This window comes from Colletotrichum chrysophilum (genome assembly GCF_026319265.1).
Source record: "Colletotrichum chrysophilum strain AFK26 chromosome Unknown scaffold_25, whole genome shotgun sequence".
Classification (NCBI taxonomy): domain Eukaryota; kingdom Fungi; phylum Ascomycota; class Sordariomycetes; order Glomerellales; family Glomerellaceae; genus Colletotrichum; species Colletotrichum chrysophilum.
This window is the reverse complement of record NW_026517312.1, coordinates 350,933-376,314: the sequence shown is the minus strand read 5'-3', so window position 1 is coordinate 376,314 and position 25,382 is coordinate 350,933. Positions and strand designations below refer to the sequence as shown.

Here is a 25,382-nt window from a genome sequence, read left to right as displayed (position 1 = left end):
AATGAATGATTGACTGTGCTAAGGATGTTCTTTGTCAGGCTGGGGAAATAAGGTTGTTTGTGTAGCGCGCTCTAGTATTTCCATTGTCCAGAAGAAGCTGAAACGCGAGCCATGTGGGCTCTAGGCCTTTGAGGCGAGAGATGCCAAGAAGTATCTAAGCGATTCAGAGAATACGCAGGCCAGATTAGGCTTCAAGCCTTCGACAGACTTGACTGGACAGATAGAAAAGACCCAGCTTAAGCGACTCTTGATCAATTTACATCGATGCAAAGATTGGACCATCACTCCTCTCCTCGGGCTGCTTTGAATCATCAGGATGTTTGGGGATGGATTTGCAATCAGTACAATAAAATAACACAACTGTATTATTCCAAGAAACGCCCGATAATTGAGATACAAACAGCGATTGAGCTCATCGTGGTTCAGCGAACTTCATCCACAGAGGTTCATGCATCAACCTATCCAAACAGTTGGCCTCAACACCAACAAGAATCTCCATTCCACCATCCGGCAAGATTGGCAGCACAACCTGCAACCCGTTGATAACTCCAACATGAGGAGAACGAACAGCTTGAATGCTGTTACCAAGAGATGGGCCCCACTGAACATCGTACAATGAGAAATTGACCCAAGAGCTCTGGATACAGTTATTACCCGGAACATCGAGCAAAGCAGTGGGTAAGACCCGGTTGACATCTTCCACGGTGTCGATCAACGTCGCAACATCGTCGACGAACTGGCTACTTGCTCGAAGTAGCGCTTGGCGGACCAATATTGCCAGGTCAGCAAGGCTTGCTGAGCCGAGCATCTTCCGAATCGGAGCGGAGGCCGCAACATAGCCCAGGAAGCACCCCATAGTGTGAGGATGGACCGGTGGATCGGTGCGCGGGCGGCCATCTATGGCAATGTTATAGACGGAGACAGGGTCGCCTTCGAGAGTCTCAAGTGGAGATTGTACAGCCATGACCGTGCGCCAAAGAAGGGCAGAAAGAGCATCATTGGTGGAGATCCATTTCTGGTTTGCTGGCTCTGTCGCATTCTGAGGGGATGCTTCAGCCTTGAGTCTGGCCAGAGACTCAGGGGAGAAGTAAAAGACCTGCCCCCGGTGGGCTTCGGAGAGCATGTTAGGTGGCATGCCCTGGGGTGTAAACGGGAGTATAGTATATTCCGGGTGGTCCTCGAGATTGCCCTTGTTCTTTCCAGAGGGCTTCATGATCCGTTGACGGTCTCTAATCAGAGCCTCGTCAAGCTTGAAGGGGTCGGTGATGTCGAGGCCTTGGGCACGCCGACACTCCTCCGCCCAGACTTTAGTCCAGGTGAGAAAGGTGTTACCATCGCCAAACATATGGAAGATACACCAGGAGAGAATCATGCCCCCTGGAATGAAGTTGGCTTGGGGAAGGGAGACAGAAAGACGTTCCCCTGCAGAGGGCCAGACGGAGCGGCGCATGATGGTGTTGGCATCGAAAGCAGACACAGGGAAGGCTTTAGACTTGAGCTCCGAATAGGTCATCGGGAAGGCCCCTGGTGTTCTCAAGTCCTTGACGGCGATGCCTTCTACTTCGCCTGAGCGCAACCTCTGTAGCTTTAGAGTACCGGCTTGCTTGGCGTCTGGGTTTGGAACAGCCTCGCAATCGAGGACCGCAATTCTTCTCTGGGCGGCTTCGTATCCTGCGCGGAGTACCGAAGCTGCTTCCTCGAGATCGTAGTCATCAGGAAGTTGGAACGGGAAGACATAGCGAAGATAGCCTTTCGGACCGATACGCTCAAGAGGCGTGAGATCAGGAATCTCTGTCCAGCCTGATAAGGAGCCCATGGTAATGATAGGTTGTCGAGAAATAATTCACGTTGCAGAAATCAGTGAAAACGGTCGAGGGGTAGAGAGAGGGGTGAGACTGATTTAATGACAGCACAGAATGTTGAAGGGCCTGTTTTGCCGTCTTGAGTTGTAAGAGGGTCGGCTTGACTTCCTCCGACGCATTTGTGCTGCGCCTCAGACGTACATTCTAATCACTTCATTGTATGTTCGTCCTATGAACCAACGGCCGCCATGGTTGATGCCAGGTACGGATTGAAGATGCCTGCACCCCCGTACCAACAAGTGGACCGAATTTCATCCCCGCCACTCCAAACGGGGCAAGACCGGCAGGATACTGTTGAGCATGCAGAACATCTTCATTATTCTTTGCATTGCACCTTCAGGTGAGTCGAGCTTCTAATCTCTTTTGAAACTGCCAACGGCTGCTTGCAACACATCGTCAGATCACCTACTGCTTTCGAATATTGACCGGAGAAGTTGGAGATCCTTGTCAACGAAGTTGCACCCAGACCACCGCTTAACGATCCATGCAAGCCAAGTCGGCCCGCTAGGAATTACTTCCCCGCCCCTGCAGCCCGTTAGTATGCTAAAGAGTTCCTTACATGACAGCGGCTAGGCTCAAGCACAATGTACGTAACAATATCGAGATAAAGGTATCGTTGTGTTTCCCTAATTTCTTCATTGCTACATGTGTCACAATTGAGAGGTGGCCTTTTGTTATTCAACATATGCCATTGATCTAGGAATTCAAACACCGCAAGGAGTAGGTCGAAGTGTTCAAGAACCTCAGCTCTACAATGCATCGGACCTCCTCCTCAACTTGTTCGTCCATTTCTTCCGGATGCATGTGAAGAATGCTCATCACATTTCAAGGGCTACAGTGAGCTGCAGATACCAGGGCCAACCGCAGAATCGTCGTCATGAAATGCCTAGGACCCTAGCAGCCCGAGCCGCCTCCAGACGAGAACCAACAGCATCCCCTCGTCTGTGCATTCGTTCCCTGTACGGAGAAACTACACATGCATATACGGTCCCACTTTTTGGAACAGGCCACAAGAGAATCATACGATATGAACCAACGACCAACGACATCTTTTTCTCATGCTAAGAGAGGAGCCGATCCGAATGTGACTGTGCACGGAAGATGTATCCCACAACCACTGAACATCTGGGTCTTCATCAACCAGTCTGCAAGTTTGTGGAGACTACGTCTGGGATAACGACGACCAACGACCAGCACGAGCCCAATCTTCGAATTCCAGCTCAGACTCGCTTCCAGAATTTCTTTTCCCGCAACCGGCGTTCCTTCCGCGTAGAGACTCTGCCGCAGCCATTTCCCGCCAAAGCTGCTCGGCTCTGCATGACGAAAATATTTCTTGTCGTGGTCGAGGAAATATGTGCGGCGTAAAATATGTCTTTCCGCCCCCATTCACCATGGTGTTGCTTCGTACCGGGTTCTCGATCTCTTCACCTCGATGATGGAACCCAATGCAGACATTGTTGCTGTATTTGGACCGCCGCCGGACGGTATCGACATCGCTGAGAGCAGCGTCGCGCAAAACAATGCTGCAGTCATTGTCCTCGCAGTCCTCGCTTCCGCGGCTGTGGCTTTGAGAATTCTGTCCAGATTTCTTCAAGGGCATGATTTGAAGGCCGATGACTGGGCTATCGTTGGTTCTTTGGTACGTTCCTACAAAACGAGATGGCTCCGAATGTTGGACTGACCTTTTCGTGACAGCTCCTTGTCGGCGCGACGGTCGGCCTGAGCATCGCTGGCGGTACTTTTGGCGCCGGCAACCATATCTGGTCCTTCACACTCCCTGGTCTTACAAAAGTCTTCCAGGTAAGTTGGCGCTTCCGATGATAACGTGTTCGTTTCTGACAAGAGTCTTTTGTGGTCAGATTCTGTACGCCTACACTTTTGTTTATGGCACCGCCTGCGCCGCGACTAAGATGTCCATCCTCCTTTTCTACCAGCGTGTCTTCATCTCAAGAGTGCCTTCCTTCAGATTGTCGTTGATCACGGGCTATTTCCTCTCCATTGCCTATCCGATTGTCATTTGGGGAACCATGGGCAACGCTTGCAAACCCTTGCACTTTTACTGGGACCAGTTCATTGGAGCGCAAGGGACATGCATCGACCTGAACACATTTTACCTCGCCCTTGGTATCATCAACATGATCAACGACATCATAGTTCTACTACTTCCGATACCACAAATTCTGAAGCTGCAGATGTCGGGGAGAAAAAAGTTGGCCGTATGCAGCATCATGCTTCTGGGTAGCTTGTGAGACTAGCCCTTTTTTTTCTTTTTTTTTCTTTTTTTTTTGTGAAAATTCAATAGCTGACATGTCCGATAGTGTTTGCGTTGCCAGTGTTGTTCGAATCTGGTATCTAGACAAGTTCTCCAAATCCGCGGACATTACCTGGATGATGGGCCCCGTGTTCATCTGGTCGGCAATCGAACCGTCAGTTGCAATAGTATCTGCTTGCCTCCCCCACCTGGCACCTCTCCGACATCTCGTCCGTCATAAGCTATCGTCTAGTCAGCGGAGCAATGGTCAGTCCGGCCCATCATCGGCCAGTGCACCATGGAGATCAGGAAAAGGTGGGACAGGGGGTAATTCGCAAAAGGGGGCCGGTGCACTTTTCACATATGGAGGTTCGAGGTTCAACTTTGGCAGTGGCGGAGATGGCAGAGTGAAGCTCGACGAAGAGGGAGACGAGATTGGTCTCACGAATAGGATAACGGCGGGAGACGGTGTTGGGAAGAGTATGTCCGTCGCTTCAGGGTCAGATGAGAACATCAACGGGCGTTCCATCGTGGTTCAGTCCAGTTTTGTACAGGAAAGTCTAAGAACTCGGTAGCCAAAGTTCCATGATTTCCATTCGTTCTCTAGAATGCGCAGTGGGCTGGCTGTATCGCACCATAGTACTTGCCAGCGACGATTGATGGGCCTGTGCCTCACCGTGCCTTCAATGTCAATCATGAATGCAGTGAGCGTGACATTCTGTGAGCATTCTTGCCAAAGTAACTCATTCCAGCATCTCCTGAGTTTTTGCGGATCAAGGCGGCCAGCTAGTGTGGGGGAATGTCGCGGCAATTGGACGAAAGCTCTCGCCTCACTTTCTTGCCTGCAAATTCCGGACCAACGATGTACTATCTTGGCAATAGTCTGATGCTGCTCAGCCACTGGCACTCAGGATGACTGCACACATAATAGCCAACGTCAGCTTCCTCCATTTCTGGCATTTCCATCATTCTCGCCCATCATTTCGTTCAAATATCACCTGCGCCCGTCAAAAGTAGGAGTATGGGCGACAGCAACGCTCTTTCCTTGACCGCCAACATCGCAGGAGTCATAGGCCTTGCAGATGTCGTCTTCAGAAACGGAAAAGAGCTCTACGATCTGTACAGTCGATGCCGGAACGCCCCGGCGGCCAAGGCCTTTCTCCTCGCAGAGCTATTAGCGTCTACATCGACAATAGCTCAAGCCCGTATATACCTCGACGATCACCAAAATTCCACCCTCACTGCTACAGATGGGCATTCTTTTCCGGATGTCAAGACAATTCTTACTCTTTTTGGACAAGAATTCGACCTGTTGTGCAACATGATAAATGATTCTCGAGCGACTTTCCGCGGTGGCTGGTTTAATCAATTGACAAAGAATTTCCGGTGGGCCATCGAAGAACAAACCATCGCCCAATCCTGCAATAGGCTTCATCGTTTAACTAATTCAATGATTGCAGCCTTGTCCGTGAGTGGAAGGTATGGCTAGAATATTTGTCCCATCTGACAAAACCTACTCATAATTTCGTAGGCAGAATGACCTCGTTGTTCGAAAAGAACTACACGTCACAAAGATAGAAGTCATCAAGTTGACGGAGACCACTCGAAATATTCAAGCCGCGATGAATTCCATGTCAATCACGCCATTTACGTGCAATCGAGCTGAACTAAACCATCACGTTCCGCCGCGACTGCCTGGACTCGGCCGTGGGGCTGATCGCGGCCGGCGACGCAACCCTCGACACAAGAACAACATGATCATGGCCATCAGAAAGTCGGAGAATTCGCCAGATGGAAGCAACCAAGCTAAAGTCTGTGGAGGGCTTCTAGACAATGTGCCTTCTGGCTCAAAAAAGGATATCACCTTGAACTGTTGTGAAGCCAAGGATCTGTCTGAGCATGATAATGACGAAGATCAGGTTACGATTCCTGTCTCGGATAATCTTACGTGCTCTGCGGTGTATCTAAGGTATCCGAAGGAAAGTATCTATGTTAGAAAGACTTGGGATGAATTTCAGTATCCCGCACCCCTCGATATAATGTGCAGCACACACATGCTCTCAAATAGTTTTAATTGTGTAGGACTTCGAGAGCTAGCTGAGATCTGAACCTGTAGTGAGACGAAGAAGATACTAGCAGGCAGTAGCACCATACAAACCCAGCGATATCTACAGTGCACAACTCCCTTTAATTTGGTGTTGTGATGTAGATCCCTGGGCAGCATCGGCAACAAAAGTAATTCAAGAATAATTTTGTAAGAGTATTACTACCTGGGCCAGTGCCTCAGGCTATTAAGCAGAGCATTCTTTGTAAGATCTGCGTAAATGTTTCTCTGAGTTGATGTAACAGAATGCTAAAAAGAATTAATGAACATCTATAAACTCGACTTAGAAAATTTGACCTGCTCACAAATCTTCCGTATCATTTCACTGAGACAAAGCTTGCCAATTGATCAAAGTCGCTGCGATTGGCTGGGCAGAAGGCCTCTACCGTTACACCAGAAAGCCTGCTCCAAAGACCTGCATCTTTCATACCTGAGAACCACATGACCTGGTTGCTGGCCTCTCATATCTCTCATGTGTACTCAGCCGGCGCGGAGGCGGAGTGCTGCGCCCCTCAGACCAGCAACCAGCAACGCATCCTACAACCCACTCTGGATTGATAAAGCCTGCTCCTCCCAATCCAGCGCTGCTAGCAGTGTATCTGTCCATCATACACACACAATCTGAGTCGCAAAACTCCATCATTACATGGCCGATAACGACTCACTTTCTGTCATCGCCAACGTCTTGGCGGTAGTCGGTGCCGCTGATCTTGTTTTCCAGAGAGGTCGGTCATAAGCTATGCGAATTGTCCAGCAAATGCAAAAATGCACCGTCAACGAAGACTCGGTTACTGGTTGAGATACGCGCCTCCACCAATATTATCCACGACACCAAGATGTGGCTTCAGGACTTCCAGTCTTGTCCGTCTTTGATCTACGAAGGACAACAATTGCCCGCCATCCAAAGCCTCTTAGCACTGTTTGATCACGAGTTCAGGTACCTTTGCAAGGTGTTGGAAAACTGTCAGGAACTCCCTCAGGACAGCGTATTCGAGTTGATCGTGAAGAGACTCAGATGGGCTGGGGAGGCGGACAATATCAACCAAACCTCCGTGCGCATCGGTCGTCTTACCTCCTCTATGACCGCGGCGCTCTCAGTAACTGGCAGGTAAGTCAACCAAACACTCGAAAGCTATGATCAGAATACTGGCGACTCACGGACCTTCTCAAGGCGAAATGAACTTGTCATGAGACAAGAACAATCAACAAGATACGACGAGAGTCAAATTCGGGCCCAAAAGATTGAATACGCTCTGGAGAAAATGCAGGGTACGCTAGATAAGATAGCAGACGCGCAGGAAAAGTCATACATTGAGCGGAAACCCATGAGTACTCTGCCGGCGCCTCAGACACAACATCCCCTGGAATCGTCATTACCAAAGCTACTTGCTTTCGGAGAATTACCACCAGAAGCCTCCGAAAACGTGTTGGACAAGATTTTGCCTTTGAGTCGTAGAAGCTCATTATCAAACTCCCTCGAAACCATCACCTTACTCGAACACGCCAGTTAAGAAGTTCAGTCATTAGATGCGGTATACCAAGACGTCACGATGCCGCTTATGCTGATGAAAAGCGGATTGAATGTGGCCGTCGATGTTGCAATTGCGTTCGGCGGATTGATTCTCCCAGCTGCGAATGCCTCGTTCGTGAGCAACATAGTCGATCAAATCCTGCATCAAAGCCACGCATCTTCGTCGTTCCATCTTGCGGCTAAGACTAAGCAGAAATTGCGGGGAAATGCACTCTCGGAAATCGCACACAAGTCGGAGAACCGCAACTACCTGGAGACCTGGATGGGAACTTTCACCATTGACAGCTCATCCGGCCGAGTGCATGATGGGCCGAGTCAAGCGGGGATGGTAGGAGGCAGCCTTTGTTTAACACAGCATGTCAAGCACGATACTCCCTGGGGGCTTCTGGAGGCAGCTTTGGTTCTGAAAGGAAACCGAATCCGATCTGAGGTACTCAGATTCCGATTCTATTTCAGACCAATCCGGGAACTTTCGAACGTGAACGTTGCAATCACCTACGTATCACACGCGGCCTTTTCCACGGCCTTTGTTGTCGCCTCGGCTGCTTTTTATGCGTCGTCGGATCTTGTTGAGTTTTTCCATTCCTTCTTCAGTCAACCATTCAAAGAAGCAATCAAACGGCGGGCGAGGTCATCTCACTCATTCGGCACTGAACAGACTAGCAAGCTGCTTAAGCACCTAGGGAACTTCGATATCCCTCACTATAGAATAGGGCACAGCTTGAGACTGTTGCAATACCCGACATCTTCCCATTTGCAAATAATGGAAAAGGTCAAGGATGCGGACGTGCCTTACTCGGTAAGGTCTCTGCCCCACGAGCCGTATAGCTTTGTGTTAGTTAGCTGTTGATATTCGACTTCATGCAAATTCACGCCACAGGCCTAGCATCGTGGACGACAATATATGATTGGAGATGCCTTCTATTTTCATTTTCCACATCTAGCCATCTATCTAATCCGCACCAGTCAACTCAAAGTAAAGTCTGATCGCAGGCAAAAACTTCTGAGCCTGACGGAACTCGCCCAGTTTGACGCGCATCTGGTCAAAGGCGAGCAGGACGGCCTGGTCGGAGCCGTCCGCGGTCTCCCGTTTCTCGGTGATGGGGACCTTCGCATAGCGCTGCGAGAAGTGCGTAAGAAGCACGCGGCGGGCGCCCATGCGGTACGCAACGTCGAGGGCCTCGGACATGGTGGAGTGCTTCTTGGCGATGGCGTCGCCCTTCTTGTTGTCGTCGAAGGTGCTCTCGTGGATCAGGAGGGTGGCGCCCTTGCCGGCCTTGACGAGCGAATCGCTGGGTCGGCAGTCGCCCGAGAAGGCGATCTTCAGGCCCGAGGGGAAGCTGAAGACGGGAGCGTAGGAGTTTTGGCAGTGTTTGACGGGGACGAGGACGGCAGAGGCGAGCCTCGTTGAGTCGTCCTTGGGTAGTTTGGCGTCGTCCTTGGGCCAAACAACATTGCGAGTCTCGATGCGACGACCGTTGACAGTTTGGATATTTTCAATGCGACCATACTCCTGTAGAAACAGACGCATACTCACGGGGCAGTAGATAACAAGCCTAGGTTGAGGGCTGAGATGTTCGGTGGCATCGCACCATGCACGCAGTAGGCTCGCTGTGCCAAGATGGTGGTCTGCGTGCATGTGGCTAATGAATATGCAACGAAGATCCCGAAGAATTTGGACTAGTTCGTCAGCAAGGAAAGCTCGTCGCAGCTGACCCATTGTGTTTTCGCCAGCGTCAAGAATGTAGTTGCCATATTGCGGCACGCGAATGAGTGTCGAAGAAACATTGCGATACTTGGATGGCAGAGCGGACCCAGTACCGAGGGGTATAATTTCGGCGTCTCTGTTGGGGATGTCCTTCTCAACTTGCTCAACCTCCGCAATGAACTTGGGCTCTTTGATCGCGGCCTTTGCCTCATCCGCGAGTGCCAGGACTTCTTCCGGAATTGTACCGGCTTCTTCAAATGTCGGGAACGGAAGAATCTCGTCGTCTTTCATGCTGAAGCTCGGCGAGAGCATTGTCTTCATACCGACGCGGCCTGCTTGTACATTCGGGCCGATGAAAGACAGGTCTCGAACGCTGTTGTCAAAGTTGAGGAGAGGAAAGCGGTCTGGGTCGATTCGTCGTAGCTTTGCCAACAAAATGGCGCAAGACTCTATAGTCACCATGTTTGGGCTTGTCTGTGGGGCCAAGACGATGTGGTTCACATCGGTCCTCTCCCTCATGAAGTTTTGAATGCGGGTATCGTCAATGACAGTCGGACCGAGAAGCCAGTAGAAGATGGGCACATCTTCCATCAGGCTAGAGTTCTTCCATTCTGGCCTTGCAAGAAAAGATTCCACTGCCGACAAGTTTGGGATATCAACCAACGCAAACCCGCATGGCTTGATTCGCTCACCCAACACCATGTCAGGTGTCACATCGACACCATCTGCACCTTTCACAGTCTTTCCAGCTGCTAGATGCTTGAACTCAAATGGCTTGATGCCGTATTGCTTGGCGAGTTGCGGATTGAACTTTCCTCGACGACCTCTGTTCTTGACAATATAACAAACAGACATATCGGACGGTAGCTTCGGGTCTGGAAGACGTACAACTTTAGTGGCGGGCCAGGGGAATCGCACGAGTACATCGATGTCGGGGACGGGCCCCTTATCGCCAGGCAGAGGGCCCTTGTACCTCTCAATTTGCCCGTTCTTTCTCACGAAAATGGTGGCGGGGAGGGAAACCTTGTGCAGCTTCGTCTCACAAAGAGTGTCCTTGCTCCAGTCTGAGTTGAACATGTCTTCCACCACAGCGGCGACACCTTCGCGATTGAGCCTTTCGTGCTCTTGTGGAGTCAGCGTGGGCTGGGCCGTGTGATCAGCCGCCACTTGCTCATCCTCAGCAGCCATGACCTCATGGCTCCTCTTACGGGACCTGGCCTGAGGCTCACCAGCAACAACAGGGACTTTCCAGACCTGAATGGCATCATCCTCCCAGTCAGGGGTGGTGGCTTCGGGATTGGCAATCCTTGGATCGTCGTGGCATTCAACGGAATGGATGGGCATGCCCTTCCTGAAGACGAAATACCTTGCCGTGGCGAGACTGTGGGTAAGGTTGCGGCCTCCATGAATCTCTATGCGCTCAGGGCCCTTCGTCTCTAGCAACGCCTTTTGGGACTGCTTCCTGGCCTGGTTCTGAGCCTCAATCTCCCTCCGACTGCCCTCGAGGACGTCGGCGACTGTGAGCATCATACCAATCATCCCACCAGTGTATTCCCATTTCGTTTGACCAGACATGAACATGTTTTCCAACTTTGCCAGGGCGACCTTGCGCTGACCCAACGCTCTTTGCGTACCCTCTGACAGATGTCCAAAGAGATACCTCCGATGGTCAAAGTGCAACAGCAAGCTGCCGCCCGTGTCCGCCGTCGGGGTCGTAGTAATTTGGACGTGGTTCGTCATGTTTGCAGCACGCTCGTTTGGTTGCCAGGGAACAGGGGATTTTCGTATCGGCGGCCCTGTGAGCAGAAAGAAGCGTAGAAACCAAAGGCCCGGTGTCGCTCTATTCCAGTCGCTGCGGATCAGGTAGGCGCTCTTGCCACCAAAATCGTCTGGATTGCCTGTGTAGACGTCCCTCTCCTTCTTTGACAGGTGAAATCGCCCGGTGTTGTAGCACAAACGTTCGATCGAAGCAATGAGCTCTTTGGGAGCACGTTTGAAATCGAACTTTTCCAACAGAAAATCGTCAACGTTATCAGGTTCGGACGGTCGTCGAGGTCGGGGCTCCAAGTCCCAGAGGCGTTTCCTACTTCCGCCCGATGATGAAGCTTGCTCGGGTTTTATTGTGCCCGCGTACCTTCTTCTCGGCGTCGTAGTGTTTTTGCTGGCTTTTGGCTTGATAGCGCGGTGTTGCGCAGATGCTACTTTGGCTGCTGGAGGAGGGGTAGGTCGAGGGGTAGGTCGTGGGGCTTCGTCGCGATTGCTCGGTCGAGGAGCTGAAGGCGGTTTCGCGAGTGGCTTCTCTCCGAGGGGCTTCGCAAAAAACGGACGAGGTGCTGAGGGAGGCGTGCGGCGACGAAAAATTGGCCCTACGTTCGTCCGTCCACGTCCCAGAGGCATGGAGAAGGGGAAAAGAAAGAGAGTGTGGAGCGCGAGGCTCAAAGGGAGGGGAGGGTCTTGAGGAAAAACCCGCTGGTGGATATCAAGACATTGGAGAAGGCCAAAGAACTGCACGTCCAATGCCAGAGCCAAACAAACACCTCGACGGGTAGTGGAACCGAGTTCTGACTATCGCGGCAACGGCGAGTGACTCTTGCTGTACGGCATCGGCGAGTGAATCGACAACGGGCGGCCTGACGCAGCTGCTGTTGACGCAAAAAATTCCTTCCATTGGTATCCCTGCAACGCCGCTGATAAGGGCTTATCGGAGGCGTTGAGCTGAGTCATCAACATGAGGAATGTACCCAACACTAGGTAGAATAGATGCAATTGAACAAGCCAAGTCGGGATCTGAAAATAGAGGTAAAGAAGCCTATTCTTTTTTTAAGTCATATTCGAACCATGACATCTAACGCCCTTTTCAACCCTGAAGTGATACCTGCGCCAAACACCACCGCCATATTCGGTCCCAAGATCACTTCTGCACCATGGATATCCCGTTACCCCACCAAAACCAATTTCATATCCGTTGACGCCGTCTCCTAAGCCAAATCATCATCACATTTCCCGATGTGCCGGCATCGTGTACCAAGTCTTTGACGCCCCGGACGTGTATTGCTGATTCCGACTCAGCACGACCGCAACCATCTCCCGCGCAGAAATGAGACGAGGTTGGGACTCATCATGCACACGGGGCCGCGAAGGGATCGTTGCCATCGTCACGACTTGCACCGCTGTGCGATGCAGTCATAACGCCTGACCCTGCCAACCCAGAGATGTTGTTGACAGAGCGGCACTGCGCTTGGTGGTGGTTTGCGCCGCGGAGGCTGTGGGTCGGCTGCTTGCGGGGCCGAGGGGCTGTTGCAGGTAGCCCAGCTCCGCGTCGAGCGGAGCTGATGCCGATATGCGTTGTGGGAAGTGACTGCGGACGGAGGCAGCCCCGGGGAGTGTTGCTACACCGCCGAGAAGGAGGAGAGCTGATGAGGATGATCGGATGGCGCTCATGATGATTTTCGGCGCTGTTGAAACTTGGGAGTGCGGATAGTTGCAACGGGTGTGCTTTCAAGTGGAAGTTCTCTTGAGTTTGAATCGACTGAGGATTCAAAGCGTCGAGACCAGACTACTTATACTCGAGTCTGGATCTGTTGAGACGGCATATCTGCAACCTCACCATCTCTCCCTCGAAAATCGATACCCGACCGTTCCTGGCAAGCGGCCACTCGGCGGCATTCCATTCACATTTGCAAAGCACCTGCATGGAGAAACAAGGCCAATAACGGGCCGAGCCCACGGTCCCATCAGGCCATGCACCGTGTCGATGGCACGACGGGAATGGCGGGGGTGGAACGTGTTTGCGAAGCTGAGGGCGTACCGAGTCTGAGCCGAATGGGGAATCGAAAGAATGCCGTCTCAGGTTCCGTGCCTCTCCCCCCCACGGGCGGTTTCCTCTCTGTTGATAACCGTGTAACCTCGATAACGATGCATGGCCACTCGGGGAACGTTGTTGTCTCTGCCCGTCTCTCAACGCACCATCTCAACTGGTTCGATGCTCTTTAAGAAAACAGCCCACGACTCTCGCTAACCACCAGATGTGGCCCCCCCTCCCCGCCCGCGGCCGCTGTTGAGACATTCATCTCGCCGCTGCAGCCCAACCCCAACAACGCGGGCATGCGAACAAGAGACACCCGTCGCGCTTGATAACTGGCCATGTTCTGCATCTCGAACTCAGAATCACGCGCTCAGAATTCTTTGTGGTGTGGTGGTGAAGTCAATTTGCCATCAACCAAAACACAGCAGCGACGGAGGCGTCTTCTCAGATACCGATCCTCAGATGTTCCGTCGATCTTTTAGTCGCCTGTCTGGGCCTATTGCAGTGCCGTAGGCCGCTCCCGAAGCAATGCATCTATCAGGTCGAGGCAACCTTATCTTATCGAGCCATCCCGCCATCACATCCCGCCATCCATGATCCCCCACCCGGCGTCCAGGCATCTCCACATTGAAGTCCATGTGGAGGTTCCTGTCCTAGCCCCCGACCTGTCACTTGTCTTCCGAGTTCCGATTTCCATCCCCCGAGCCTCAGCCCGGGTTGAATCCCAGCTCACGGAACGAATTACCAATGGCCAATTTGTCAACGGCAATAGCTTCTCGCAAGCCGGAACGCATCTCAAATCCCCCAGACAGCAGATTTCGCACCAGAAAGGACCCTAAACCAACCCCAAATCCGGCCCGCCAAGTCAACTGCATCATGGACAAGGGCCCCTCCTCGAACCCTGCCACCACCTCTTCAACCCCTCCATGCCCCTCCACATCTAGCCCCCCTCGGCGTCGACTCCACCATCCGAGAAGCTAGGCCGGCAGCTATCGGTAATGGGTAAGCATCAGTAAGGGACACCAACTGAGAACTGACTGCCTTTCCGTGTTGTGTTTCCAATCGTCCTCGAGAGAAAGTGGGTTCCTCCAACGCATCCCGCAATCGCAGAATTGACTCGCGCCCGCTCCCCGTTTCGTGACCCGCGATATATAACCCACATAACCTCCCACGCAAATAAAGCTATGTTGCCCAACGCCCGCCCTCTCCTACTCCGTCTCCCCACGATACCCTTCTCCCGCCCATCGCCGTCCCTCGTTCTCCGCAGCCGCCGCGCATTCTCCAAAATGGCCCAGCAAAACACAAAATTCGAAGGCGGCTCCTCTGCCACGCACAACCCCCACCCGGACTTCAAGTCCGTCGAGGCGACACGGCCCCCCTTCGACCCCTCCCTCAACGTCCGCTTCACAAAGACCATCGACCCGGACTGGAAATACGGCTCCGGCGCCAACGCCCTCGGCCAGTCCGCCGCCGCGCACGTCTCCATCGACCCGCACGAGGAGGGCCGCCCCGCGGGCTTCAACTACAAGCTCCTCATCTCGGGCGTCGTCCCGCGCCCCATCGCCTTCCTCTCCACCCGCTCCGCCGACGGCTCCGTCACCAACCTCGCCCCCTTCAGCTACTTCAACATGGTCAACCACGACCCGCCCCTCTTCGTCGTCGGCTTCGCCGCCTCCGTCGACAAGCCCAAGGACTCGCTCAAGTGCCTGCTCGAGAGCAAGGAGTGCGTCATCAACATCATCTCCGAGGGCTTCCTCGAGGCCGCCAACGCCACGAGCGTCAACGCGCCCTACGGCAAGAGCGAGTGGGACGTCAGCGGCCTGACCCCCGTGTCCGACTGCAAGCACGTCAAGGCCGCGCGCGTAAAGGAGGCCATCTTCAGCATCGAGGGCGTGCTGGACTCGTTCAAGGAGTACGACTCAAGGGCCACGCCGGGGAAGAAGAGCGGCGTCGTGTGTATCATTGAGGGGAAGAACTTTTGGGTCAGGGAGGATGCCATCAACGAGCAGAGGAATATCATTGATCCTACGGTGAGTTATTGTAGTCGTTCATCACTAATAGGGATGCTGATGCTGATGTCTGATAGGTTCTCCGCCCGGTAAGCAGACTTGGCGGCATCACGTACGGCCGTACTACCGAGGTCCTTGAGATTCCCCGCGCGGACTGGGACAAGAACATTGGCGGCGAGGAGGGTTACGAGAAGATCAAGAACGGACAATAGACTATCTGAGATGTAATGACGACACATGAGAGAACATATAGACGGGGCAACTAGAGTCATGACACAGCAACTCATGCGGCGGCCCGTGGAGGCGTCCGGCGGATATATAGAATGCAGAAATGGAAATACAAGGACGCGGTATATACCCATGCCGTCAACCCCAAGACCAAACTCCAGAAAGGCATAACCTGGTATCTGACCGTTTTTCATGCAAGTCATACTCCCTCCCTTCCTTCGGGCCCAAGTCATTACAAACGCTGGCTTTACAGGTAGATACTCTGCCCTTGCTTTGAGACGATGAACTCGCAGCCCAGTTGGGCCACCTCTTCGTGGGCCCGCAGCTCTTTCAGGATTACTTCGCTTGTGTTGCGTCCGTCGAAACGCTCTTTGACGTGAATAATTACGATTTTGAGGCCTTTCAGGGGAAGGCCCGTCTGATGTCCGTCTTCAGACTCGCTGACGCCGAGCTCCGCCTCTCTCAGCGACAGCTCTTGGGTGGGCGTAGTAAGATGGGAGCTCTCCACAGATGTCGCAGCGGGCGGAAGTGGCGGCACGTGGGATATGTCTGCGGACACAGCGCGTCTTGCTACCGATTTCGGGCTGATAGGGGACTCGTCGCCGCTAGCCAGACGGCCGAACGCCCCGCCTGTCCTACGGCGAGGAATGGTGTCTGCATCGGCCACCCGTTTGCGTTTGCGTGATGGATGAGGTATGTCCCGGACATTTTCAACTTCCTGAGCTAGATTGCCCAGTTCTTCGATCAGAAAGCTGGGTTTCAGGTGGCCGAAGAGGCGGTCCACAGACTGCGAATCGTCGTAGGAGCATTCGATGAAGATCGCGCCGAGTTGACCTGATACGATTCTGGGGGCGGCTTCCTGCCATACGAAATGATTTCGTGGGGACAACGAGAGCGAATCTGGTTCAACGTCACCGAAGATGAGGATCTGATGGTTCGTGGCGAGATCGAGTATGAAGTAGGCTGAGGAATCGACGACGCAGATGCTTGCTTGAGGTTCCGGCGCAATGGAGTGGTTGCGCGCTGTACTGGCGATGTTGTAGGGAAGGATGCGTGGCGATGCAACGGAGGCGGCGTCAACAGAACCGTAACGTAGTGGCGTCGCAGTCGAGGACGTTGAGCCGCGGTGAGGGTGGCGTTCGACACAGTGGCCGTGTGAGATGGCGTGAGCCTTCACCGCAATGCGGTCGGCGACCTCGAGGTAGCCTTTGGCTTCGCCTTCGCCAATCGCCGGTGAGCCGCCTTCGACAAGCCGAGTGAAATTTACGAGACCTGCGCCGTTGTTCTCGTCTGACAGGTTAGGCCAGATGATGTTATTGAAAATATGACTCTTGAGGGCGTCAACAGCATAGGGCAGGGCAGCCACGCGTTTTGGGCGGGTAAGTCCAGCAGTATTGATGACAAGTCCGGCGAAGTGGTCCAGATGAGGATGTGTGATGAGATAGGTGTCGATGAGAGATTTGGTTATATACGACGCGATAATTGACGGATATAGGACCGGCGCATCCGGGGGGAGCATCCCCGCGGTCAGCTCCAGCCCGGCAAATGGGCCTTCCTTAAGGATATACGGAAGGGGAACCTCCCTGCCAAGGCTCGGAGGTGTCGTTTCCTCAAGTATGCGGGTGATGGCGGAGAGACCAACACCGGCATCGACAGAGATGAGAGAGCCTTTGGTCCACCCGGAAGCGACTGAACGAACCAACAGGGAGGTCGTATTGTTTTCTTGGGGACCACCGCCAGCACCCTGCAGCAGGTTAGTGGGGTGCGACGACGTAGATGCATATCAGCGAAGGGATTCCGTGAAGTGCGACAGGTCGCAGTCTATTGGTCAGCGCCTCATTATATCGATCTCAAGATTCATAGTATCTTTGAGGTATTTCTTGAGGTTTGCTGATATGCGTGGTACCCGATGTGCACTTGCAGATTCAGGTTGGCTCGCGGCTGCAGAATGAGTTGCCTATTCGGTACGATTGGGTCCCGATAAAGACGACTGCATGAACGGCAGAGTATGCGCCGCCCGGTTGGGTCGGGATGACTGCGCGGCTGTCCATTGCGACTAATAACGACTCCCATCAACGAGAAATGGCGGTCGAGTGTAGCCAGCGAAGAAAGTAATTGCGCCGGTGGGCCGAACAGGAGGCAGACAACGTGACGGGCAGCAGTTTCGGGGTGCGGAGGACGGCGGATGATGACGAGTGACGACAATAAGCAGCAGCAACAGAAGACGAAAAAAGGCGACAAAGATGAGATGGACGTACCAGAACAATGACCTGAAGAGATGGCCGACGAGCCTTTTCCGGCTCTCCGTTCGTGTCTGCCATGATGGGGTCTTCTCAGCCCGAGGCGCAATGCAGATTCACGTTATGAGATGCGTGTGAGAGGATTAAGATTTCTGCCAGTGGTGACAGCGCAGCCAATGCCGCTTCGAAAGCCACCACCCGCCAATACAGAATTGCCGCGATGAGGTAATGGGGCGCGTGGACGTGACAGGAGGAGGGACGGTACGGCACGGCAAATGAACTTGGCGCAGGATGCGACGTACAGATGCGCGCGTGTTGGGTTGCTGTATCGCGGAGGCCGGCGCAACTTTGGCGGAAGTGTGAGTGGTCGTCGCAAGGACTGGCAGGTCCAGGATGAACAGTCTGAAGGGATGGAGAGCGGACGATGAAAGATTTTGAGGTGAACCGTGATGGTTGTTGTCGGTGAGTGATGGTTGGTCGGCAACTGAAGGGAGCTATCCAAGTGTAAGGCACGACGAGGTTGAGGCGAGGCGAGGAAGTCAAAAGGTAAGACAGCCTTTTCCAGAAGAGTCGTAGTAGCCTTCGGGGTGGGCTTGTTCCCCCGAGGACATCAGCCTGCGAAAAATATGAGGAGGCTAGAAGAGAAGGACACCGTTTCGAAGCAGCGAATCGAAACAGGGCTGGGGCGCAGGTCAGGTCAGGTTAAGGTAGATCGGGTCTGATGTTTGCGCCTACGTCGCCCTCTTTCCCTTTTGATCCTTTTTTTTCTTCCTTTCCCTCAAATGTCCCTCTTGCTGGCTGTCGGCGATTGGCGACGGCGACGGCCTCCACACAGCTCGGTGGTCCCAGGTCCCTGGGAGGAAATGGGGATTGGGGAATGGGGGGGAATGGAGACGGTATGGACGGCTTCCCCGATGCGCCGGCCGACGACGTCGTGCACCACGCACGCAGCGAGTGGATTTGGCGGCAAGCGCCCCTCCGCGGTCGTCGGTTGCGCGTAGTGCTGCTTGGGTAACGTAACGCAGGTAAGGTAGATAAGGTGCGGTGCGGTGCGGATACGGGAGCGCTGCAGAGGATTAATTGATTGTGGATTCCGGCCTCTTGGGTGTAAGGTATTAAGGTCGGGTAGGTTGGGGGTGCGGATGATGGTGTGTTTAAGTCCGATGAGCTGGTTTTTTGTCAATGGCTTTGTTCGGGGCGTCGGGCGTTGACCTCAGCAAAAGGTTGTAAGAGAAAACGAGAAAGAAGTAGCAGGGAACAAAGGGCAGAGGCAACGGCCAAAGAAGGACCAAAAGGTAAAGCAGAGAGAAGCACACACCTCGGTCGGATGCAGTGACAATGGAGCGGGCGTCGCCAGAAATGTTTGTGCTCTCTTTCTGTACTCTGGTTGCTAGCTACTAGCTGCAGCAATGCAGGTGCGAGTGCAGCACAGGAGGTGAGAGGTGTGTGTGTCGGTGCTAGCAGCAGCTGCTGCTGAGGTGCTGCTTGGAGGAATGGCTATGCAATGTATTTCCTCTAGCAAAATTAGGTGGGAAGATACCTGCTGGAAGGGGCGGATCCTGACAGTCAATGTCAAGTGTTCTGCAGCTTGAGGTGGGTGAGATGCAGCATCCGGCTGCAGATTGCTCCTAGTGGGTGCCCTGCTGCTGCAGTGTGGTAGGTGCTCAGCTGGCTCGTGCTCAGCTCCCCAGATGCTCCCCCAAGGCGTGTGTGGTGAATCTGAGATCCAGGCTGAAGATGCGATGCGGCAAGTGGTGCCGTGATGAAGTGCAGGTGCGTGTTGTGGTTGGTTGATCGGTTGGTTGTTTAGTCAGTCAGGGCAGGTACTCAGTAGGCAGGGTAGGTGGTGGTGGTGGTGGTGGTGGTGGTTGTTGGCCGCAGTGATGTTGTTGCCGTTGTATCGCGACTTCAGTCCTGCCGGCTATTGCCCACGCGCAAAAGGTAGCTCCAAGTTACTACTCTTGCCAATTGCGTGTCGTGGTAGCTTTCTTCCTGCTGTCAGGGTCCTGGGCAATGAACCACCTCATCGAAAAAGGCAAGAACCACTGAGAGTTCCGGCTGCCGTCTCCCGAAGCTGTCGGATCGGAAGCTGTCCCTCATCCTCTTTGCGCTTGCCTGCCGTCGTGACCTCCGTCCTCCCTGCTCTTTTGGACGTTGTTGGACTGGCTGCCTTCCAATTCTGGTATTTCACCTTAACCAAGGTTGAACTCTGCACCACGTGATGCTGCCCGTCATTGGCCTTTCTCGCGCCAATTCTCGCTTCAGTCTCGGCTCCCGTCTTCGTCTCTTCCTCGATCTCGAACTCAATTGCAAGCCAGTTGCCCCAAAGCCTGCTTGCCTTTCGTCCTCACTCTGGTCTCTGCTCGCAATGTATCGCCTCGTCTTGCTCAACCCAGAAAAGCACAATCCCAGAAGCGACGAAGATCACCCGGTTACACCCCAGGCTAAGCTTCAACCCAGTGTTCCAGCTCTGTGCCGTCTGATGTCCGATCGCCAATGGCTCGCGGGGGAGACCGGGCTTCGAAGCCGAGCAATCAATCCCAACCTTGGGACGAAGCAAATCACCTCCACGAGGCAGCGTCACCCTTTCCTCGGAACCCTGGCGCCCTCTTCGCAGCGCGCGATGTTGCCTCTGCGTATCCGGTTATCAATGCGATGGCCCTCTGCGAGCGTAACAGACTTTGAGTCTACAGCGAACCGCCAAGTCAGAGAAGGAAAATAGAACAACAGAAACAAAGTCTCCAAGTCAGGCCAGAGTTTCTCGTGCCAGAAGTCGAGTCAAAATTGCCTCATCGGCCTTTCGAGAACAACCATGTCCACCTCCTTCATGACAAACGACAGAAGACAATGACGACAGGCCGACAAGGACCACGGTCTTATATTTGTATGTACAGTACCTCGACTTCCACGCGAAAACGCCTCTTAGTGCGTGGCTATCCCGTCCTGCCAATTCTCTGACTAACCCACGATTACATTGTTTGCCTTGCGCCATCATCTGCACCACCACCTGCACCTGCCCTCGTTATGTTTCGTCTCTTGCGTCCCGCGCCGACGCCGACGCCGCCGCCGCTGTGCGCCCTGTTCGCTGACGTTCCGGTCTTACCAGTTCAGCCCTGCATCCGACGGGCACACAAGAACGGTCGACAACGACGGCGGAATCGATTGGGCGGATCACTTGCTGTGTCGATACAAGCGCCATGGACACGCCGTCTTCAGCGAGGAGACTTCAGTCGTCGTTACGCAGCTTTGCATCTATTCTGCACTAGCGCCTCACCCGCCTTCGGCCTCGCCGCTGCAGTTGTGTGCCAGCGATTCCCACCAGCCAAACCTGCGACTCATTTGTCCACATCTACAACCCGCTTTCAACCTCCGTTGCTCCGACATTGCTTGCGCTATGCTGAATTCTGTCTGCTCACAAACCATGCCATAATGCGGACGAAAGTCCATCACGATGCTCACCTAATCCATGTCGCTGCATCTATTGGCGCCTCTAGCGTGCCATGAGGCTGTCCCTTATGGAAACTTTCTTATGTGGAAAGCCCCGCTATCAAGGGTGCCACAGCCGCCTTCACCCAAATTCTCCTCCGGTTCCCCCTTCCCCTCCCCGGCCGCCGCCGTGCAAGCCCTGCGGGCGGCTGTCCAAGCTTTCCCAATCTCTGCGAACCCTCTTTTCACGATCAAATCGTGGCCATTAGCGTGAGCGTGTGCTCTGCGCCGCCCTCTCATGCCCGACCGTTTGGGACCGTTGTCTGACAGGGCGTTTGCGGCTGCCCCGGTCCAACAACATCAATACTTGGCAAACCCTTGGCTTGAGCCTGGATGGTGAGTCAGGTCTCACAGCCGCAACAACGGGGAAAGCATGTATGCGCTCCTTTTTGATATATGTGTCTGTCTACTTTTGTCTACCTGGCCCGTTGGCTACCGGCCTTTGTGCTCCGAAATATTTTCCGTCATCCCATACACCCTTGTCAAGTGGACAAGATTAAGTCTAAGTAAACAAAGATACGCTGGCAAATTGCTCGAGGTCCTAGCTCGCGACGAATGAGATGATGAGTAAACTATATACAGAATGGCGCACAAAGACACCGAGGTCTCCATCTGCAGAATGGTTTCAGGGCCAGCCAACAGACCAAGGCTGCGTGGGACGTGCCCAGTCCAGTGCCGAGAACCGAAGGACGGATCATGAGATTGATCTGCACTGACGGCGCTGGCGTTTATGGCTGTCGTCCAACTCACACTCGTCCACCAGGCAGCGTTGGCGCTTATTGCCGTTTGTTTCGGCCAGCTCAGCGTTGCGCCCGTCATCCTCAGCCTTGCGGCGCGGTGTCTTCTTAGTGGCCTTGGTATCGTCCACCGCGCTCTGGGGAGCTTCCTCATCCTCGCTGAAGATCTCCTCGCAATCGGCCAAGCGAGCAAGCGCTCTTGACCCGGCGTCCCTCTGCGACTTTGCCCGTTTCTTCCTCTCGTTCACCTTTTTGACGTACCAGCCTAGGTCGCCCCTGTGCTGATCGATGGAGATGCCGCCGCGGGAATCCCGCATCTGCTGCCGGACACTGGTCTCCAGGGCGAGATGTTTCGTAGTCAGGGTGTACCATAGCTTCTGCTGCTTTTCAACGACGCGGTTCTCCGTAGGCAGGCCGAAAACCTTGTTCGTCTCGCAGAGTGCCCTCCACTCCTCGTAGCCCTGCTTCTGCGCCTCGCGCCAGTTCTCGTACTCCATGACCATCTCATCGCCGTCCCGGTTCATGGCCATCGGGTTCTTCTCTTCCTTCTCAAAGTGTCTCGCGTCCGGGCGCATGTCAAACGCTTCCGAGATCTCAAAGAGGTCGAAGCACCGGTCCATACAGTACAGATGCATGTACCCGGCGTTGAAGAACGGGTTGTACTCCTTACCGGAAGACTCTGGCCGCTCGTCGAAGCAGACCCTCCAGAAGCCCTTCAGGATGGTGCCCGTCGGCACGGGGCAGCCGTTCCAGCGGCATTTGAGGGTCCTCGGGTCCGGGACGCGGCTGGTGCAGCCGTGCGGATGGTTCTGTATCCAGATGGTGAGCGGGAGGGAGAGGCGCTTACGCTCCGTCATGTAGTGCAGGAGCTCGTCACGCGAGAAGCGGCATTCGGGTTTCCATTCGCCGGTTGGTCTGTACTGGAAGAGGGGCTTGGTCGCGGGAGAAGGGCCGCCCCAGTCCGGCGTCGCGGGGGGCACGGCGTACCAGTCTGAGGCGTCGATGTCTTTTGCTTTCGCGGGACGGGGGATGCGTTTGATTACCTTGCCGTTGACGACTGGCGGAGTTGTGTCGCGGGCGGAGGGCGCGGGGGAGGCGGTTATTGAGGGGACTGGGGTGGCGAGGAGTTGGCCCTGGAAATCGACTATGCTTGAGGGTGCGAAGCTATGAGACGGTTCTACGCTGCAGCGCTCGGATTTGATGAAGGTAGTAGATGCTGTGGCGATTGGCTGCGGGTGCTGGAGTGTTGTCGTTGCTGTCGAGAGTGTAGTCGAAGGGAATGGCGGGGGGTAAATGGACTGCGGTGAGGTTAGGGAGACGGCTGGCGGAAGAGTGGAAAGGAGGGATACCGCCTCTTCGTCGAATGTGAATGGGATTTCACCGGTCGAGACGGTAGAGAGGTCTGAGAAGAAAGAATCGATGGTGGTCAGGGCGGTGGATGTCTTTGTCTCGGGGAGGGAGACTTCGGGTGAAGTGAACAAGTCAAGGTCGAGGTTTGGGGCAGTGGGCCAGGTGAAAGACGTCATGTCGATATCGTTTGTGGCCCATGTTGAAGGGAAGGAGAAGAGGGAGGCATCGGTACCTTGGTGAGGCTCAGTCGGGGCTGAGAGGTCGGCCAAGAGGGAGGAGAAGATATCCTCGGAACAGGCATCTTTGTCCTCGTTGGAGGGTGCCGAGGGTAGCACGAGCGTGGAGGGAGGTTGTACGCCCTCGGGCCGCTGGATGAAGAGGTCGGATGGTTGGATCGTCGGCTCGACGTAATCACCAAGGTCGATGTCTCTGAAGATTGATGTGAAATCCTCCTCTAGGGGGTTCGTTTCTGTTGGTGGAGGGGTCGCGCCCGTTGGTTGTGTAGAGGGCAACGGGCTACCTGAAGACGCGTCCGGGGCCGGCCCGGCGCAGGCGTCGAAGTCGAAGAAGAGATTCGGGTCGGAGAAGTCATCGAACGATGTGCGCGGCATGTCGAAGGTGGAATCGAAGCATTCGAAGTCCATGTTCTCCATCCTGATCTCAACTGCAACGTTCCTCGTCTGCTGCTTTCGTCTCTGTCCGACTGCTCTCCGAGTCTTTTCTTCGGTTTCGAAAAATGGTATTAGAATTGGTTGATGAGAATCGAATGAATGCTGGAAATGCTGCGGTGTGTCTGAATCAGGAAGTGTGTGGTCAAGAGCTGCGGGCGATCAAGTTTAAATGTTCTGGGGCATGATTCGTCGTCTGGGTCATCCCCAATACTGTCAAGAGTGAAGAAAGAGCATTGTCTCTTTGGCCAACTCCGTGAATAAAGATTTCATTTTGCTATAATAGATGGTATGAACAAAGTAGTGCTGCAGAACAGCAGGCGGCTGTGAGGAGACAAGATGTGTCTGTGAGTGGACAATGGCCTTGATGAGCCGGGGCCAAAGGAACATTGATCAAGCACAAGACAGTTGGGTGACTTGAGGACATAGGGATAAGAGGACTCGAGCGAGTGTTGGCTCCATTGTCTTGAGTTCTTGAGGTATCTGTTTCATTCGTTAGTGGCTGAAGAGCTGCGCGTTGCGAATGAAGCGGATATAAGAGGTAGGATCAGGAGCTCAAAGCAAGTTTTTCGACACAAGGAATTCCGAACAGGTCTGTGTTTTTGCATTGTCTCATCATCTGAGAGGGTTGGGGAGGAAGACTGCGAGGAAAATCGGCTTACCTGTTAGTTATGCGACTGAGATATCGGGGAGGTTTGTTTGCAGCCAGAGTCGATAGGATTGAGGCCCAACACCACTCGATGGGAGCCTCGACCCTTTCTCGACCAACAATCATCTTCGAAGCCGAGGCGCGCAAATATTCATTGAGATGGGTTCTCATGGCGCGCCGGGCGGTAAGTCAAAGATCGCGTGGAGGCAGCTCCTTGTCTGGCGTCTAATCGCGTCTTTCATCCCACTGGAGGGCAGCTGACACGTTCGCAAAGCTCCATCGATGAGAGTAGCGACTCGAATAAGAGTCCCATCTGCCAACGATGCTCGCGACGGAGTGCTACGACGTGGCTTGAGAAAGTGAAATAGCAAACGCGTAGTGAGGAAAACTTTTTAATATGACTTAGGTAAGTCGTAGAAAAAGGTTGGCGACGAAGAGCCCCGCCGTCGTTGCAGTTGGCTCGTGCGCTTGAAGGTCGATGAATCCTTGTCGACACTAAGCCGTTCAAAGGGCCAGGCCTGATCGGGGCATTTAGACGAGCCAATAACGCAGAGCGGCGTGAGATGGGATGGATCTGCAGATTCCTTCTCCAGCAGGCAAGAAAAGACACTCATCAGTGCTGGGAAACAGACGATGAACGACGTGCCCGTTGTCGGATTTCATCTCGGGATTGGACTCAGATGAAGTGCGGTCCCCGGATGCAGGCGAACAAAAATAACTTACTAGGCCTGCAGTAGCTGGGCATCAGTATTGA

General features: G+C 53.8%; 6 protein-coding genes across 6 annotated transcripts; 2 read left to right on the top strand and 4 right to left on the bottom strand.

Moving 5' to 3' along the window:
* Positions 1-412: 412 nt before the first annotated feature.
* COL26b_004261 (uncharacterized protein) lies at positions 413-1,816 on the bottom strand (the record flags this gene model as incomplete). The annotated part of the gene is made up of 1 exon (XM_053177141.1): positions 413-1,816. One exon carries the CDS (start codon positions 1,814-1,816, stop codon positions 413-415), a length of 1,404 nt encoding a protein of 467 aa, XP_053038977.1.
* Positions 1,817-3,297: 1,481 nt separating this feature from the next.
* On the top strand, positions 3,298-3,986 carry COL26b_004260 (uncharacterized protein; the record flags this gene model as incomplete). Its single annotated transcript, XM_053177140.1, has 3 exons — positions 3,298-3,501; positions 3,558-3,662; positions 3,722-3,986. Coding segments are annotated over 3 exons (574 nt in total), but the record flags the coding sequence as incomplete, so codon positions are not given.
* Positions 3,987-8,700: 4,714 nt separating this feature from the next.
* COL26b_004259 (uncharacterized protein) lies at positions 8,701-11,196 on the bottom strand (the record flags this gene model as incomplete). Its single annotated transcript, XM_053177139.1, has 1 exon — positions 8,701-11,196. One exon carries the CDS (start codon positions 11,194-11,196, stop codon positions 8,701-8,703), a length of 2,496 nt encoding a protein of 831 aa, XP_053038975.1.
* Positions 11,197-14,547: 3,351 nt separating this feature from the next.
* On the top strand, positions 14,548-15,482 carry COL26b_004258 (uncharacterized protein; the record flags this gene model as incomplete). Its single annotated transcript, XM_053177138.1, has 2 exons — positions 14,548-15,291; positions 15,348-15,482. 2 exons carry the CDS (start codon positions 14,548-14,550, stop codon positions 15,480-15,482), a joined length of 879 nt encoding a protein of 292 aa, XP_053038974.1.
* A 263-nt stretch (positions 15,483-15,745) lies between these two features.
* COL26b_004257 (uncharacterized protein) lies at positions 15,746-17,819 on the bottom strand (the record flags this gene model as incomplete). The annotated part of the gene is made up of 2 exons (XM_053177137.1): positions 15,746-17,242; positions 17,757-17,819. The coding sequence occupies 2 exons, from the start codon at positions 17,817-17,819 to the stop codon at positions 15,746-15,748; spliced, it is 1,560 nt and encodes a 519-aa protein (XP_053038973.1).
* A 4,099-nt stretch (positions 17,820-21,918) lies between these two features.
* COL26b_004256 (uncharacterized protein) lies at positions 21,919-23,964 on the bottom strand (the record flags this gene model as incomplete). Its single annotated transcript, XM_053177136.1, has 1 exon — positions 21,919-23,964. One exon carries the CDS (start codon positions 23,962-23,964, stop codon positions 21,919-21,921), a length of 2,046 nt encoding a protein of 681 aa, XP_053038972.1.
* Positions 23,965-25,382: the final 1,418 nt, after the last annotated feature.